General features: G+C 30.7%; 3 protein-coding genes across 3 annotated transcripts; all 3 read left to right on the top strand.

Annotated features, from left to right (window-relative positions):
• The first annotated feature begins 5,569 nt into the window (after nucleotides 1–5,569).
• LOC131182238 (protein argonaute 2-like) lies at nucleotides 5,570–10,397 on the top strand. Its single transcript, XM_058151108.1, has 3 exons — nucleotides 5,570–6,415; nucleotides 7,046–8,237; nucleotides 8,525–10,397. The coding sequence occupies exons 1-3, from the start codon at nucleotides 6,040–6,042 to the stop codon at nucleotides 9,948–9,950; spliced, it is 2,994 nt and encodes a 997-aa protein (XP_058007091.1). The 5' UTR covers nucleotides 5,570–6,039; the 3' UTR covers nucleotides 9,951–10,397.
• A 2,616-nt stretch (nucleotides 10,398–13,013) lies between these two features.
• LOC110648731 (WEB family protein At1g75720) lies at nucleotides 13,014–13,993 on the top strand. The gene has a single exon (XM_021803064.2). It carries the CDS (start codon nucleotides 13,047–13,049, stop codon nucleotides 13,851–13,853), a length of 807 nt encoding a protein of 268 aa, XP_021658756.2. The 5' UTR covers nucleotides 13,014–13,046; the 3' UTR covers nucleotides 13,854–13,993.
• A 771-nt stretch (nucleotides 13,994–14,764) lies between these two features.
• On the top strand, nucleotides 14,765–18,272 carry LOC110648736 (nifU-like protein 2, chloroplastic). The gene is made up of 4 exons (XM_021803073.2): nucleotides 14,765–15,210; nucleotides 15,304–15,415; nucleotides 16,010–16,320; nucleotides 17,847–18,272. Exons 1-4 carry the CDS (start codon nucleotides 14,770–14,772, stop codon nucleotides 18,036–18,038), a joined length of 1,056 nt encoding a protein of 351 aa, XP_021658765.2. The 5' UTR covers nucleotides 14,765–14,769; the 3' UTR covers nucleotides 18,039–18,272.
• Nucleotides 18,273–18,984: the final 712 nt, after the last annotated feature.

Below are 18,984 nucleotides of genomic sequence, written 5' to 3'. Positions count from 1 at the left end.
TATCAGTCCTTGCTTTATGTATCTCGAATAAGGATGATTGTTTATACAGCATTAGTATACTTGAGTTGATTGATAATATTTACAGCAGTGATGAAGAATCATCCTACAGAAGTTTTCTTTGATTTTATTAGAGCTTCCATGTTGTTTGCCTTGGATTTTCTTTCGGACTTGACTTCCATTAGTCCCTGATCCCCTGCTTTTCAATATCAAAATCATAAAATTTACCTGTAAGCCGCTAAAAATCATCCGGTTCTTGCACAAGATTGTCCATTTTGGCTTTGTAGAATAGAAAATTGTAATTTTATTTATTTCTCATGACAGAGTTCATCATCAGAAGTTCATAGAAGTTTTCTAATTTACTTGGAAATGAACGCAAAGCAAAAGTTAGAACCTTTAACAATATTGACCATTGCTCACTTTTCAGTAGTGGAAGGAAAGAAGGAATCTTGGGTTATTGGGTAGACTAAAAGTAGACTGCAAAATCCAGAAATTAAACCACCATTGGACATCCATGCCCTCAACTGTGAACCTTATTTATTTTTTATTTTTATTTTTTCTAATATTGGTGATGCTAATTCGAGCAATCTCACCATGAAAGATCAAAGCCCACTTGGCCCATAGGTGCATGAATAGGCTTTGGTTTAATGATTGTCCCTCCAATATGATGGTAAAGAGAAATCTCGTCTATTATAATTAAAATAATAAATATATAAAATTTATATATTTAATAAATAAATTTTATACCCTTTTCGCTGCAAACTGTTATGATTACCTTGAATTTTATTTTTTTAGAAAAAAAATTAAATAGAATTACATTCTCTTATAAACATCAATGAAGACTTGTTTTACAAAGTTAGTTCATATGGAATAGAATAAAAATAAAATAAATTAACTTTTTTATGTTATTTTTTTATTACTAATAATATATTACATTTACATTTCTAAAAAAAAATTAATATATTACATTTTACATGTATAAGTTAATAGAGTAATTAATTTATAAAATAATTATAAATAAAATTTAAAATCAAAATCACAATAATAAAAGGGATATTGGATGGAAAAAATTAAATATTTTCACTAATTGATAATTACATTTAAATCTTTTAATTTTAGACTACATATCTTAAACTTTAAGATCAAGAGTAATTGTAATCAAAATCTTAGAGATTTTGAACTTTATCTGCTCAGAATAGTTATTAATAACAACAATATCCTAATTAACATTTTAAGTTTTGAATGCAACTGCTCTTAAATTTAATGGTCAAGATTATGATATGTGATTCAAAATTAAAATATTTAAATATAATTATTAATTAACAAAAATATTGGGCATTTTTTACCAAATTGGCCTTAAAAAAAGTGTTGGGAAATGTCCTTATATATGGAATATTACTATTAAAAATCCCTTTCTCATGATCATAAGCAGATCCCCAATTGAAAACATTTTACTTCATTTTATCTGCTAGGTGTGGTTGAGAGACAATATATATATATATATATATATATATATATATATATATATATATATATATATATATATATATATATATATATATATCTAACTGTTGCTTTCTTTAAATAAATAATTTGCAAAAAAAAAACGAAATTTACAATTTGATCCCTGAGATTTATTTTATATTATATTTTAATTTTTAAATTTTAAAAAATTAATTATTTAGTCTTTATATTTTATAATATATTATCTTTAAATTTTGAGAAAAGAATTATTTAGTCCCTTTAATTTTAATATAGAACTATAGTCCTCCCCAATTTTAATTTTACAACAAATTTTTTCTATTTTAGGAGGATTAAAATGTTTTATATTATATATCTTTAAATTTTTGAAAGAGAAATTTATTTTGAAATTAATAATTTATAAGAACCTTTTAGTCCCCCCAATTTTTTTAATTTTACATTTTTTTTTATTTTTTAGAGGACTAAAATGTTTTATATATTAAAATTATAGGGATTAAAATATAATATTGTATAAAATTTAAAGACTAAATAATTTATTTCTCAAAATTCAAGAATTAAAGTATAATACAATATGAAATTCATGGACTAAATAATTAATTTTTTAAAATTCAAAGAATAAAGTATAATATAGGGTAAAATTTAAAAATCAAAATGTAAATTTCTCAAAAAAAAAAAATTCTCAAACAATTATGTTTGATTTTTATTTATTTTAAAATTAAAAGGATTAAATTTCTTACTTTAAATATAAAAATTAATAAAATATTAATTTCATTAATTTTTTATAAAATTTTAATTTTCAAATAGGATGAAAGTTTTTTGAAGTATCATAAACTTATAAATTAACTCCTACTCAATCTTGAAATTTTATATCATCATTTATGAGTTTGATATACCCTATTAAAAAACCGATCTCCACCGTCGAAATTAAAAAACAATATGTCTCCACTGTGACCACCAAAAAATTCAGCTCAATCAGACCACGATGACTTTCCAATTGCTGTAAATGATGAAACTGGTCATTGCAGAGATTCAATAAAAACAACAGCTGTTTAAGTAACCAAAAACAGTAGAATCAGAGTTCGAAACAAGTTCCCCACCGTTCACAATGAAGAACCAGATGTGAAGATGCTATAGACCAAATTTAAGCTTGATCCAACGGTAAACAAGCTCAGAAATCTCAGAAATGTGAACTGTCCTCCTTGAAAAATCTGCAGAATGCTCTGTTTCTCCTCTGTTTTTTCTCACTTCTCTTCTCTGGATTTTGAGCAGTCAAAATGAGAAATTGTGGCTGTGTGAATTAGTGCAATAGAAAGCAAACATACATATGTAGCCCTAACAGGCCATAAACATTTGGGCTTCAGTACAATTGGGTTCACCACATAGGAGGGACTCAAGCCCAACACTCAAAACCATGTCAGTCCTTGCTTATGTGTATCTCAAATCAGGATGATTGCTTATAGAGGGTTAGTATAGTTGAGTTGATTGATAATACTTGCAGCGGTGATGGAGAATCATCCTACAGAAGTTTTCTTTGATTTTATTAGAGCTTCCCTGTTGTTTGCCTTAGGATTTTCATTCGGACTAGACTTTCATTAGTCCTGATGCCCTGCTTTTCAAAATCAAAGTCAGCAAATTTACTTGTAAGCCACTAAAAATCATCAGGTCCATGCACAAGATTGTCCATTTTGGCTTTGTAGAATAGAAAATTCTAATTTCATTTATTTCTCATAAAAGAGTTCATCATCAGTAGAAGTTCATAAAAGTTTTCTAATTTACTTGGAAATGAAGGCAAAATGAAAGTTAGAACCTTCAACAATATTGACCAATGCTCACTTTTCAGTAGTGGAAGTAAAGAAGGAATCTTGGGTTATTGGGTAGACTAAAAGTATACTTTGCAAGTTGTATTATCTTAATTAACTTAGGCCTTTTGATATGCTGTTGGCAGATGTGCAAATGGTAAAGCTAAAATTAGAGTTGTAGTTAAGCACTTCTTGAATTTAGGTTTTCGTAGTTGTGTTTGAAAGTTGGAGGTTGGCAAACTCAATGGCAACCATACTAAATCATATATATATATATATAGAGAGAGAGAGAGAGATCAGAAATCACATGGGAGGAGGGATGATTTTGTTGGTATTAGGTTAATTGTTGCTTCAATTTTATTTTATAAAATTTGAAAATTTGAGATATTACTAATTTAGTTTATCTCTAAAGAATTTAAGGATGCATTCAATCTATCCATTTATTTATTTAAAATATATATCAGAAATACGTTAATTATGAAAATTAAATTTAGCATCGTATAAATTGAGCAGTAAATTAGTATTACTACTCTCGATCCAATTCACTTATCTTAATGACATAATTATGAAAAAATTATATTTATATAATTACACAATTTTTCTAAAATAATTGTTAAAATAAAAATTTAAAATTCTTGAGTTACAGTTATAGGTAAAAGACTAAATTAAATTCTAGAAAAGTTGACGGTAATTATAATATAAGTTGTGAAGTTTTATTAATTAATAAAATAATTTATTAATTTAAATTTTATATTTAAATATTTATTTATTTTTATATAAAATATAATTATAATATAAAATATATTTTGAATTTATTTTTAGTTAAAATTTTATTATAAAAATTATTTTATTGATTAAAATATATTTTAATATAATAAATAATTCAAAAATTTATATAATAATAAATTAATTATAGAATAATCATAATGTAATTTTCTCTGATATTAATTATGTAAAAAGTAATCACATTACAATAAAACGTAAAATTACAAGCTCAATAAACATAAACCATATAATCAATTAATAAAATTATTTATATTTTATAATTATGGGCATTATTATTTTTGTCAATTTTATTAATGAAATTCTTTTATTTTATTAAATAAATTTCACAATGATTAAACCGATTTGAATAAACCTCTAACTGAACTATTAAATACGGTTAAACTAATAGCTATTAAAAACTCAAATTACTAAATCATATATATATATATATATATATATATAGATCAGAAATCACAAGGGGATGAGGATGATTTTGTTGGTACTAGGTTAATTGTTGCTTCAATTTTATTTTTATAAAATTTGAAAAATTTGAGATATTACTTAATTTATTTTATCCCTCTAAAGAATTTAAGGATGCATTCAATAATTCATTTATTTATTTAAAAATATATATAGTAAATATTAATTATGAAAATTAAATTTAGCACGATAAATTGAGCAGAAATTAGTATTACTACTCGATCCAATTCGTAATTATCTTAATGACATAATTATGAAAAAAAAATTATATTTATATAATTACACAATTTTTCTAAAATAATTGTTAAATAAAAAATTTAAAATTTTTAGAGTTATAGTTATAGGTAAAAGACTAAATTAAATTTAGAAAAGTTGACGGTAAATTATAATATAAGTTGTGAAGTTTTATTAATTAATAAAATAATTTATTAATTTAAATTTTATATTTAAATATTTATTTATTTTTTATATAAAATATAATTATAATATAAAATATATTTTGAATTTATTTTTAGTTAAAATTTTATTATAAAAATTATTTTTATTGATTAAAATATATTTTAATATAATAAATAATTCAAAATTTATATAATAATAAATTAATTATAGAATAATCATAATGTAAAATTTTTTCTCTAATTATTAATTATGTAAAGTAATCACATTACAATAAAACGGCTATTAAAATTACAAACTCAATAAACATAAACCATATAATCAATTATCAAAATTATTCATAATTTTATAAATAATAATAATAATTAATTAATTGCTCATAAAAAATGTTAATTGTTAAATTCTTAATAATTTTGATAATTGACTGTATGATCTATTTTTAATAATTATTTTATTATAATATGATTGTTTCGTGTAATTGACAATTAAAAAAAATATAGTGTGATTGTTTTATAATTATTTTATTATTGAGTAAATTTTGAATTGCATATTTTAATTAATGAAAATAATTTTTGTAGTATAAAATTTTAATTAAAAATAAATATAAAATATAAGTTCAAGGATTATTGACCCATTCAACCTAAAATCAAATAGGGAATATTGAAAGAAAGAAAGGTGATGGACTCTATTCCCGCCCAGAAGGGAGGATTCATGCAGAAGAAATTCCCAAGGAGATCCTCCGCGTCTCTGAAGTGTTTTTTTTATTGTTTGATCGGAAGCTTTCTTGGCAGCTTCCTCTGCTTTATTAATTCTGCTTACCAGCGAAGGGTTCTTTTCATTACTTACCTCCTACTTTGTAGCTTGATCTTACGAAAATAAATTTAATAATTATTATTATATATAGTTCAATTAATTTTACATAAATCTTAATTTAATCGCTTCTCATATAAGTCGGGCAACGTGAAATGAACGAGCTACAGTTCTTACTTGAGCACTACTCTAAACCTCTCTAATTCGCTCTATTTAATCCCCTCTTCTTTGGCTTATCTTTCCAACCATATACAGATTTTCTCTAGTTTCTTTCAAGTTTGTAGCGTTTCCATTACTGGGACTTTCATCAATGGGGAGATACTCTGCTGGGAGAGGAAGAGGGACAGGAGGAGCAAGAAACGGTGAGGATGGTGGAAGCGGTCGTGGTCGTGGTCGTGGTCGTGCTGGTGATCATCAATACCGGACTCGTCATCATCAACAGCAGAATTGGGTTTCAGGCCAAGATGGTCGAACTCAAACTCAATGGCAATCGAGACCTGGCCAGGGTGGCCCTGGTAGTGGTTTTGTGAGGCCCGCACGAGGTGGGCATGGAGGTAGTGGAGGAGCAGGAGGAGGAAGAGAGGACTGGGGGCCTGCCGGAGGCAGGTTTCAGGGACACACTAGCACTGCTGTTTCTGTTCATTCACGGATAGAGCCACATAATTCTTCTCCTGAAAAACTTTCTGGTATGATTATGTTTCTAAGCTAGAGTTTTAAATTGGTTTACTTGTACTGTTTTTTACCCACTCCAATTCCTTGTTTAATCAACTTATTCTGTTGTAATTAAGATAAAATTAATGTTGTTACTTGCCTTTGAGAACTGCTTTGATCATTGAAAATTTGTTTCTTTGATCATTGAAAATTTGTTTTGTATGTGTTTGATTGACATTTTTGGGGTCGACTTGTGGTTCATATATGCCCTTTAGAGGCCCATTAACAAGTGATTTAAAGGGCAGAGGGAGGGGGTTTTGGAACTTGAATCTGCTGCTTATGCTACCTAAAAATTGAAAACTGGTAGTTATTTGGACTGACGTATTCAAAGATTGTTACAACTATTTGCTTGTTCTGTTTTATTAGTTAATGAATAGACGAAAAACAAGAATCATGAATGTTGGTTTGGTTATGTTATTCTGAAGTGATTATTTTGCAATCTGTGGATGGAAGTGATATGCAACAAACTGTCATTTGTTTGAGAAATTATTTACTTTGATTTTCCAGTATTCCATAATTCCATGTTAAATTTGTTTTTAAACAATCTTGAAAATTCTCTGGCTAAAACATAATTTGATTTCTTTTTTCTCTGAATTTTTTGACAGAGCCAATTGTTTCAGCAATGCAAGCATTAAAAATTTCAACATCTTCACCTCCAGAAGTTGCAGGCAAACTTGTCCCAATTAAACGACCTGATAATGGTGGTAGAAATTATAGCCGGCGTATAGGGCTTTGTGTTAATCATTTTCCACTTAACTATAACTCTGGGAGCATCATTAGGCACTATGATGTTGATGTCAAACCAGATTTGCCCTCTAAAAATGGTCCGCCTATGAAGTTTCCAAAGGCTGTTCTGTCTATGATTCGCAACAAGTTATTCTCAGATGACCCTGACAAGTTTCCCTTGTCAATGACTGCATATGATGGTAAGAAAAACATTTTCAGTGCAGTGCCACTACCCACAGGAACATTTAAGGTGGAATTATCAAATGAGGAAGGCATGAAGATCCGTCACTTCAGAGTTGAAGTTCAGCTTGTGAATGAGCTTCAATTTTGCAAGTTGGATGATTATATAAGTGGCAAAACCTTGTCCATCCCTCGTGATGTGCTACAAGCTTTGGATGTGGTCATGAAGGAGAATCCAGCAAGGCAAATGATTTATGCTTGTCGAAGTTTTCATCCAACCAGACCTTACCCACAAGATGACCTTGGACGTGGCATCACAGCTTCTAGAGGGATTAAACATAGCTTGAAGCCAACCACTCAGGGTCTGGCCTTGTGTCTGGACTATTCAGTATTTCCATTTTGCAAACAAATGCCTGTTATAGATTTTCTCAAGGAGCAAATTCCTGACTTCAATCTAAACAGTTTCAGAAGGTTCAGGAAGCAAGTCGAGGAAGTTTTGAAGGGATTGAAAGTTACTGTGACTCACAGAACTACCAATCAGAAGTACAAAATTGCTGGATTAACTGATGAGAACACACAGGATATTTCTTTTGACGTTGAAAACCCGAGTGACCAGACCCCTCTGAGGAAAGTTAGCCTTGTTTCTTATTTTAGAGAAAAATACAACAAGGAAGTTATGCACAACAACATACCAAGCTTAGATTTGGCGAAAAGCAACAGGAAAAATTATGTTCCTATGGAGTTCTGCATGATAGCTGGAGGGCAGAGGTATGCAAAGGAGCTTTTGGACAAAAAACAATCAGAAAAGTTGAGGGAGATTTCATTAGCTTGGCCAAAGGTCAGAGAAAGCACAATATGTGACATGGTACGCGATAGAGATGGACCATGCAGGTAAGTAACTTTAACTGCTTACATTAAAATTAATGTGGAATATGAGTGCCATATATTTCCTGGTTGCATTCTTATCACCTAGCATTGCTTTAAGTTGTTAAGGAGACCAAATATTCCTTTAATTGGTTTTCACCATCTGTGTAGTTTTATAATTTGTAGAGAAACTTCATGCTTATGCACATTTTATTTACCAAGTTCAAAACACAACTATTTGAAATGGAATTGTATGTTGGTTTGAGTTATTTCTATGGTACTTATAATTCTTTTTTTTTTTTTTCCCCTGGCAGTGGAGATATCACCCAAAATTTTGGAATTGGGGTGGATGTGCAAATGACAAGAGTTACTGGTCGGGTTATTGAGCCTCCAGAGTTAAAGCTTTGCACTTCAAAGGGACGATGGACAAAGGCAACACTTGATACAGTTAAATGTGATTGGAACCTTAGAAGAAACTCAGTTATTTCCAGCAAACCAATAAGGCTGTGGGGAGTACTTGACTTTGGCTCTTTTAGTATTGAAAAAGCCATTCCTGAGCTGATCTCTCGCAGCGAAAGACTGGGCATCCACATGGGGCAGCCTCTTTTCTACAAGCGTCTTCAGATGAATTTATTACATGATGTCGATAATCTCCATCAACTGCTCGAAAGCATTAACAGTGAGTCATATAAAATTGGTGGAACACATTTGCAGATTCTCGTTTGTGTGATGCCTCGGGAGGATCCTGGTTACAACAATCTCAAATGGATAAGTGAGACCAAAGTTGGTATCCTAACTCAATGTTGTTTAACTAAAAATTGCAATAGAGCTAATAAAGATCAGTTTCTTGCAAATATTGCTATAAAGATCAATGCGAAGCTTGGAGGCAGCAATGTGGAGCTCATCAAGCAGCCCCAGTGCTTGCAAAGTAAAGGCCATGTTATGTTTGTTGGTGCTGATGTTAATCATCCCGGCTCTTACAACTCAACAAGTCCTTCAATTGCAGCTGTTGTTGGCACCATGAATTGGCCAGCTGCAAATCAATACATTGCACGTATTTGTCCTCAAGACCATCGAGCAGAAAAGATTCTCAAATTTGGAGGCATGTGTTTGGAACTTGTAAATGCTTATAGTAGGCTAAATCAGGTAAGGCCGGACACGATTGTACTATTTCGTGATGGAGTAAGTGATGGGCAGTTTGATATGGTTCTCAATGAAGAGCTTATGGATCTCAAGATGACATTTGAAGCATTGAATTACTTCCCAACCATCACTGTCGTTGTTGCGCAGAAGCGACACACAACTCGGCTGTTTCTAGATAGCGACAAGGATGAAAATGTGCCTCCAGGCACTGTGGTGGACACAAAAATTACGCATCGTTTTGGATTTGACTTCTATCTTTGCAGCCATTATGGTCATATTGGAACAAGCAAGTCAGCCCACTACCATGTGTTGTGGGATGAAAATGGGTTTACTTCTGATGAATTGCAGGAGCTTATTTACGCCATGTGCTTCACCTGTGCTCAATGCACTAAGCCTGTCTCACTGGTGCCTCCAGTGTGGTACGCTGACCGTGCTGCTTATAGAGGTCGGCTTTACCATGATTCAATTGAGTGGTATCAGTCTTCGGCTTCAACACCATCTTCATCATCACCACCTTCAAGATCATCAATGGCTTCTTTTGATGAGCAGCTGTACAAGTTGCACCCTAATCTGGAAAACTCGATGTTTTTCATTTGAGGCATCTCCTCCTCTTTTCACAAGAAGGGACAGGAGATAGATACATGTTTTCAATCAAGATTGCCGAGTTGCATTTCCAATCTACAGGCTGGAAAAGCAGTTTGTGCGTGAATCTAATGGGGTTGAAGTTTGTGTCTTTCCAGTAAAGTGTTTCCTCTCGAGTTCTCATGGAATATGCATGCCAGAGCCATTTGAATTTAGAGGGATATATGTGTTTTGTGTTAGTTTGTCAGTGTTTATTTGGATTAAGTTTGTATCTGAAGTCTTATCACATCTGTAACGGTTGTGTTTGGATGTTTTGCTACTGGTCCTTTTGAAGTCTGTCAATGTTTTTCTTTTCCTTGCTGCCTCATATACGAGTTGAGCAAGGAGATAGTGTAGTATTTGATGCTACATTGCTAGTCTTATCATTGTCAGTGAATAAAAATACCATTACTGGTTTCTTTATTACCATCTTCATATGATTTGAATAAATCTGTACCACTCAAAACCATATCAGTCCTTGCTTTATCTATCTCGAATAAGGATGATTGTTTATACAGCATTAGTATACTTGAGTTGATTGATAATATTTACAGCAGTGATGAAGAATCATCCTACAGAAGTTTTCTTTGATTTTATTAGAGCTTCCATGTTGTTTGCCTTGGATTTTCTTTCGGACTTGACTTCCATTAGTCCCTGATCCCCTGCTTTTCAATATCAAAACCATAAAATTTACCTGTAAGCCGCTAAAAATCATCCGGTTCTTGCACAAGATTGTCCATTGCTTTGTAGAATAGAAAATTGTAATTTTATTTATTTCTCATGACAGAGTTCATCATCAGAAGTTCATAGAAGTTTTCTAATTTACTTGGAAATGAACGCAAAGCAAAAGTTAGAACCTTTAACAATATTGACCATTGCTCACTTTTCAGTAGTGGAAGGAAAGAAGGAATCTTGGGTTATCGGGTACACTAAAAGTAGACTGCAAAATCCAGAAATTAAACCCCCATTGGACATCCATGCCCTCACCTTATTTATTTTTTATTTTTTTTTTCTAATATTGGTGATGCTAATTCGAGCAATCTCACCATTAAAGATCAAAGCCCACTTGGCCCATAGGTGCATGAATAGGCTTTGGTTTAATGATTGTCCCTCCAATATGATGGTAGGGAGAAATCTTGTCTAAGACTCGTCTATTATAATTAAAATAATAAATATATAAAATTTATATATTTAATAAATAAATTTTATACCCTTTTCGCTGCAAACTATTATGATTACTTTGAATTTTATTTTTTTAGAAAAAAAATTAAATAGAATTACATTCTCTTATAAACATCAATGAAGACTTGTTTTACAAAGTTAGTTCATATGGAATAGAATAAAAATAAATTAAATTAACTTTTTTATGCTATTTTTTTTATTACTAATAAATATTACATTTACATTTCTCAAAAAAAATTAATATATTACATTTTACATGTATACGTTAGTAGAGTAATTAATTTATAAAATAATTATAAATAAAATTTAAAATCAAAATCACAATAATAAAAGGGATATTGGGTGGAAAAAATTAAATATTTTCACTAATTGATAATTACATTTAAATCTTTTAATTTTAGACTATAGATCTTGAACTTTAAGATCGAGAGTAATTGTAATCAAAATCTTAGAGATTTTGAACTTTATCTGCTCAGAATAATTATTAATAACAACAATATCCTAACATTTTGAGTTTTGAATGCAACTGCTCTTAAATTTAATGGTCAAGATTATGATATGTGATTCAAAATTAAAATATTTAAATATAATTATTAATTAACAAAAATATTGGGCATTTTTTACCAAATTGGCCTTAAAAAAGTGTTGGGAAATATCCTTATTTATGGAATATTACTATTAAAAATCCCTTTCTCATGATCATAAGCAGATCTCCAATTGAAAACATTTTACTTCAATTTATCTGCTAGGTGTGGTTAAGAGACAATATATATATATATATATATATATATATATATATATATATATATATATATATATATATATATATATATATATATATCCAACTGTTGCTTTCTTTAAATAAATAATTTGCAAAAAAAAAAAAGAAATTTACAATTTGATCCCTGAGATTTACTTTATATTATGTTTAATTTTTAAATTTTAAAAAATTAATTATTTAGTCTTTATGTTTTACACTATATTACACTTTAATCTTTAAATTTTGAGAAATGAATTATTTAGTCCCTTTAGTTTTAATATAGAACTATTGAGTCCCCATAATTTTAATTTTTACAACAATTTTTTCTATTTTTAGGAGGATTAAAATGTTTTATATATTAAAATTACAGGGATTAAAAATGTAATATTGTATAAAATTTAAAGACTAAATAATTTATTTCTCAAAATTCAAGAATTAAAGTATAATACAGTACGAAACTCATGAACTAAATAATTAATTTTTTAAAATTCAAAGATTAAAGTGTAATATAGGGTAAAATTTAAAGATCAAAATGTAAATTTCTCAAAAAAAAAAAAAATTCTCAAACAATTATGTTTGATTTTTATTTATTTTAAAATATTTTTTTAAAATTAAAAAGATTAAATTTCTTACTTTAAATATAAAAATTAATAAAAAAATTAATTTCATTAAATTTTTATAAAATTTTAATTTTCAAATAGGATGAAAGTTTGAAGTATCATAAACTTATAAATTAACTCCTACTCAACCCTGAAATTTTATATCATCATTTATGAGTTTGATATACCACCCATCTTAGTTTTAGTAATTAAAACATAAAATTTCCATTAACAATGAATCTTTTTGTTGGCTGTATATGACTTGTAAATATCGATGTTGATTGCACCTTGATCAGCTGCCCTTGTTTGTTGTGTGCATGGGGCTCTGCCTAATACAAATCCTTAAACCAACACACATGAATCTCACGTGCCCACAACCATTGGTGGTTTACCAGTCTTAATCATACGTCCACCTCAAAACCCTCTTTTCGATACTGTCTTAACCTTGAAACAACGGCCTCCCTCTCCAATATCCTCTTCTTAATTCTTTATCACTCTTTTCTTCTCATCCTTTGAAGTATAAGCAAAGAAATGCAAACCAAACCCATTGTCAAATATTCCCTTCTTTCCCCTCCAAACCCTACAGCTGATAGTCTCTTCTTCTCCGCCATGGAAACCCCAGCTGTTTCTCCTAAACCTACCCAAGATTTTAGCTCCTCAGTTGACACTTCTCGCCCTTTTCGCTCTGTCAAAGAAGCCGTAGCCATCTTCGGTGAGCGGATTCTTGTTGGAGATATATACTCTCCAAAGCCTTATTACACTCCTCCTCCTAGTCTTCATGACCCTTCATGGACGTTCTCAACTCCAAGCCCTGTAAACCCCAACAAGGAAGATGATCATGATCATGACCATGAACAGAATAATAATGGGTTCTTGGATACTCTAAAGAAACTCGAGGCTGAGCTTGAGCAAACGAAGGCGGAGCTGAAGTTGCTGAAGGAGAGAGAGTCAGAGACTGAAATTGCAGTAGCTTCTTTGAACGCTGAGCTTCACAAGAACATGTCCAAGTTGGCTGAGGCAGAGGCGGCGGCGGCGAAAAAAGCAGCTGCGGCAGCTAGAAGGGTGAGTTTTGAAACGGAAAAGAAAGAAGATGTTGTGAGACAGGAGGAAAAGAAGAGAGAGTTGATGATAAGAATGGAGAATTCGGCAACTAATTTAGCTCATATATTGAGTATTGGTGAAGAGAAAGGATTCTATGGAGGAAAAAAGGAGAGGAAGAAGTTGAAGAAGAAGCCTATAGTTCCTCTACTGGGAGATTTGTTATTCAGGAAAAAAGGGTCATCTAATAATAAAACTCTTAATAACCCTCTCTTTGCTTCTGCTCATGGTGTATTTTGATTAGGGAAAATTCGTTGTTGTATAAGCAAAGTTCATGAACATTGTTTCAGGTTGAGTTTAATTAATTTTAATTTCTGAGTTTGTAATGCATGCATACGTTGTTTGTATTATCTATGGATAAAATTTCTTTAATTTCCGCTCCTTTTCTAAAATGTTGCATGATAATTCTAGTGTGATTTCTATTTCTTTAAAATGAATTTTTTTTATATTTAAAAATTTTGAATTTTTTCATTTTAAATTAATCCTCACGCATCCATATCATTTCTATTGATTTGAAAATAAAATTTCTTTTAGGGCTTCATTTGTATTGTACATGAAAAATTTTTTTTATGAAAAAATATATTTTTAAAATATTATTTATGAAAATATTTTTTATTATTTGAATGTAATGTTAATCTAATGATTTGTATTTATACTATGTATGTATAAAAATTTTTATATTTTAATAAAATTATCAAAAAAATAAAAAAATTATTTTCTTTAAAAATAATTTAATTTTTTCTTTAAGTCAAAAAATATTTTCTTATTAACTCATTTTTTTAATGTCTAAAAATATTAAAAAATATTTTTAAAAAAATATTTTTTTATAAAATATATAGAACCTAAGGTTAAAAAATTAAATTCTTTTATTTTAAATATAAGAATAAAAAAAATAAATTTAAATTTTATAAAATTATATATTTCAAATAAGGGATATTGTTTTCATAATTTTTTAATTGATTCAAATATAATATTTTTTTATATAAATTAATGAGATTTAAAATTGAAATTTTATAGTTTTAAAAATAACTCTAATATTATTAAATTATAAGTCATGGTTTAATATAATATTTTTGCTAATTAATATTGCCTTAAAATTTTTCTGAAAGTTCAAAACGACGTAGTATTAGTGGAACATTTAGGCTCGCATTTGACCATGGTACACGTCTGGTCAACAGAGAACGGTGAATCTAATGGATTGGTTATCGGTTCAACCAATCGAACCGACTGGTCCGATTTTCTAGAACTCTTCCTGGCAATATCAAAACCCCAGCAAGAATCAGCAACTCCCAGATTCCAGTCACATTTGCAAATCAAAACGAACTCCACACAGCCCTCCATATTCGACCAGGAAAAAGAAAAGGCGGCGCCAACAAGAAATCGCAGAGTGCAGAGGCGATTTACCTCTATATCTAACCATCGATTCATCAATCAATCAATTAGCTTTTGTGTTCATTGTAATTCGTGTTTTTCTTTGTCTCTCTTGGTTTTTGATCTCACAATCAAGAGAAAGATGATGCAAGCTGTGGTGCTTAACCCAACTTACTATAGGGCTCAGCAAACCCTAGATTCCCCTTCCTCTTCTCGACCCTCCAAGGTCTTCCCCTTCCTCCCCCTCCTCTCTCTGTAAAGTTGATATTTTTTTTTTTCTGAATAATTAGCTCATATAAAATGAAACTGAAATCCGCAGAGTTCGAGCTTCTATGGCAGCCACGTCTCGCTCAAGCGGGGGCGTAATCAGCTTAGGCGCATCCCATGCCGTTCTGTGCGGATTCGGTCGCCGGTCTTGACGCGAAGGCTAGGTTTGTTTCTAATGAAGATTTGTATGCTCGCATTTGATAATTATTCTCAAGGCTTATTTAATTGATTGCTGCTTCTTTGCTTCTTTTGATATTTATTGTGAATGCGTACATGGTTTTCACACTGTTTCTCATCATGCATATGAAATATAATGCAATCAATCTCTTTAAAAATAAAATTTTCTCTCCTTTTTTTTTCCCCTGTAATTTTGCTTGAATTCCATTTCCTGTTTTTCGGGAAGTGTTGGGCGTTGAAATCATGACCTCAACTTGGGCTGAATTGACGTTTTGATTAGTTAACTTGTCAAAGTTAAATTTTTTTCCTCCCCTTTTTGCGATGAAAATTTTGAAAAAGGTAGCTTTACCAAACTTAATCAAAAGAAGCATAATTTATCTAAAACCCAAGTTCATTATTATCAAAATCATCTATGTATTTGCATTTCTACTTGGCTTATAGTTTTTTTTTCCCTCCCTTTTGTATTTCTACGTAGCATAATGTTTATTTGATTTGAGTTGTAGTAGATGTATTCTGTTTTCTTCTTTTTGGTTGATTTTGAAATGGTCTGTTGATCAATTACTTAATTTGGTGTTGTGCAGTTGTAAAAGCAGTTGCCACCCCAGATTCAGCATTGGAATTGCCGTTAACTGCAGAGAATGTTGAGAGAGTATTGGATGAAGTTCGGCCATATCTCATTGCAGATGGGGGTAATGTGGCATTACATGAGATTGATGGCAATGTTGTGCGGTTGAAGCTACAAGGAGCATGTGGCTCCTGTCCAAGTTCTGTTATGACAATGAAGATGGGTATTGAGCGCCGCTTAATGGAAAAAATTCCTGAAATAGTTGCTGTAGAACCAATTGCAGATGAAGAAACTGGGCTTGAGCTGAATGAAGAAAATATAGAGAAGGTAATCACATGACAGCCTTTAACCTTAGTGTTAAAACTTATTCATTATATGATATGCTATTAACTATGTGTTTGCTATATGTGGTTTTGCATTATTGCTGTTTGAAATATTTTGATCATATCATGCTTCTTTCTGCATAGAGTTCTTAAAACTACTCACATGGGGAGGAATTGAAAGAAGTGAATAGATGGTTAAGATCTCACTTCTATGCTGATTAAACATCATCATTTGCACCTTATCTGAATTTTTCATTAATGTCTAATTACTTTTTCTTTTTCTACCTATGTCCAATAACACATAGGTTTTCAAACATTGTTTTCCAATACCTTTTAGAGTGCCGAGAAATAGTTTTGCTTAAGAGAATATCTCTTTTTGGTTCCTGAAAAATCATTGCCGGTCCTTTATGTGCTTAAGGAATTCTGAATTAGTTTCTTTCATTTACCTTTTATTTGTGATTCTTTCTTCTTAAACATTTGCTTTTGCAATTAATTCCTGTTTTTGCCTCTTGCACAAGGGATACCCTTTTACCTGTTGGTTCTCCATTTATGTCTAGAGTGCATCATGTGATTTCAACCTTGTTACATTAGCCTCAAAAGGTGAAATTGCAAGCATGCTCTTAGGCTTCTTTCTGCCATGTTCCACCACCACCAGCAACTAGTTAGTCGGTTTCAACAATGTCTTCTACACACACTCACATTACATTAGCCTCCAAAGGTATAATTGCTGGCATAGGTTTTCCCTGCTGTTTCACTATTCAATGTTATCAGGCCCTGTTAATTACCACACTCCGCCCAAGATAAATATAGTGGTATTGCCATTTTTTGCCCTTTGTCTATTTTTGATCAAAAATTACCAAACACTGAACAGGATAACTAATTTGTTATGTGCTACGTGTTCAAAAAAAAAAAAAAAAAAAAGTAGTATTGGACCAATCAAGACTATATGGCTGCTTGGACTAAGGGAAATTAGTGTTTGTAAACATGTGGAGGACGATTTGATGCTGTGGATTGATGCCTCTATTATTAGGTAACTGATTGGCTTCTACGGGCTACAAGAACTTGCCATCGACTGAAACAAAAAGACTTGCTATGACCCTTGTATTCATTTTGGCGATAACCTTTGCTGAAGTTGGTTTATTTTCGACAGATTAATCGGTAGCTTAGCTTTGATACAATTTGTACCCCATACATTTTGGTCTATGTCAATTTTTTGTTAAGTCTAAGGTGGTGAGAAAGGCAATAGGCTTTTAATGCTGGTTTTAGTTTTTTGCTTTAGAGCCCCTGAAATTTGTGGTTGAGATAGCATGTGATTTGGGCTATTGAGTTTTTGCATGGCATGATTATGCATCAAGGCTGCTTTAAATGAGGATCCGTATACCTCTTGAATGGCATGTATGTTTATGTCCTTTGGTAGTCTTTTGCATATGCCATCACTCATAAAGGCCAAGTAAAAATTCAAATAATGTGCATCCACTTGCTGTTATAATGATCTAGATAGATTATCGTCTACAATGTTAATTGTGTCAGGTGCTTGAGGAAATTAGGCCATACCTTGTTGGGGCGGCTGGAGGATCTCTTGAGCTAGTGGCAATCGAAGAGCCAATAGTGAAAATCCGAATCACAGGTCCAGCAGCTGGCGTCATGACTGTTCGAGTCGCTGTCACACAAAAACTACGAGAGAAGATTCCAGCCATTGCTGCAGTTCAACTTCTATCGTAACAACTTATCACCGCACACAGTAACATCCTCAAACAAAGAGGGTGAAAGCGAATAAACTCAAAACCTGTATAAATATTACCATACACTGTACAGTTGAGTTTAGCTGAATGCAATTGTTGAATGTCATTTTGAAAATCCAGTTGGAGGAAATTTTTAAAGGCAGCCATCTTGTATTGGCTCTTTGATGTACACAGTTGCGCTTGAAATTTAGTGTAGCAACATTTTTCATTGCCATTCATGCTTGTGAGCAATTTCCTTTTAGACGTACTAGTCCTTGGTAAAGTTGAAACAGCATCTCAACAGTGATTTGGTTCTTTTCATCAGAGATGTGAGGTGTCATTCTTTTATTGATTATTAGATAATTAAATGTAATTAAACTTTAAAATAGGAAATATCACAGCTGACAGGGTAATCCTTATTCATCGTCACTCCTATTTAATCGGTAGTTTTATTTTCTGTCTCCCAACTTAAATATGTTATAATAAAATAACTCAATTTTAATTTTATGTCAAAATAATCGATTTTACTTGCAATAGCAAGTTTACAAGTTAAAAAATATAAAATGATCATTTTACCGTTTTATCTCAAAAAGAAAATTACTATTTTACCTTCTTACCATTCCCTTAATCTCTCTATTTTTATTGTCAAATTAATTAATAATTATTTATTAATAAAATTATTAATTATATATTTTTTTATTTATAATTAGTTATTAATGTTAATTTTTTTAAGTTAAAATTTATTAAATTAATTATTTTATTATACTTTCTCTCTCTCTGCCCTATCCCTCCACTTCTTTCTCTCATATTGTTTCTTCTCCATTCTCTTTCTGCATCTCCATCTTCATATCTCTCTCACTCTCAAACTAATATTTTTTTGTTCCGTAAAATGGGGTTGCATTACAAATGATCAAACATTAACCTGGTTCCCAAACCCTTAAACTGAT

Source organism: Hevea brasiliensis, chromosome 8, assembly GCF_030052815.1.
Source record: "Hevea brasiliensis isolate MT/VB/25A 57/8 chromosome 8, ASM3005281v1, whole genome shotgun sequence".
In the NCBI taxonomy this organism is placed as follows: domain Eukaryota; kingdom Viridiplantae; phylum Streptophyta; class Magnoliopsida; order Malpighiales; family Euphorbiaceae; genus Hevea; species Hevea brasiliensis.
This window is presented reverse-complemented; position numbering and strand designations above follow the sequence as displayed.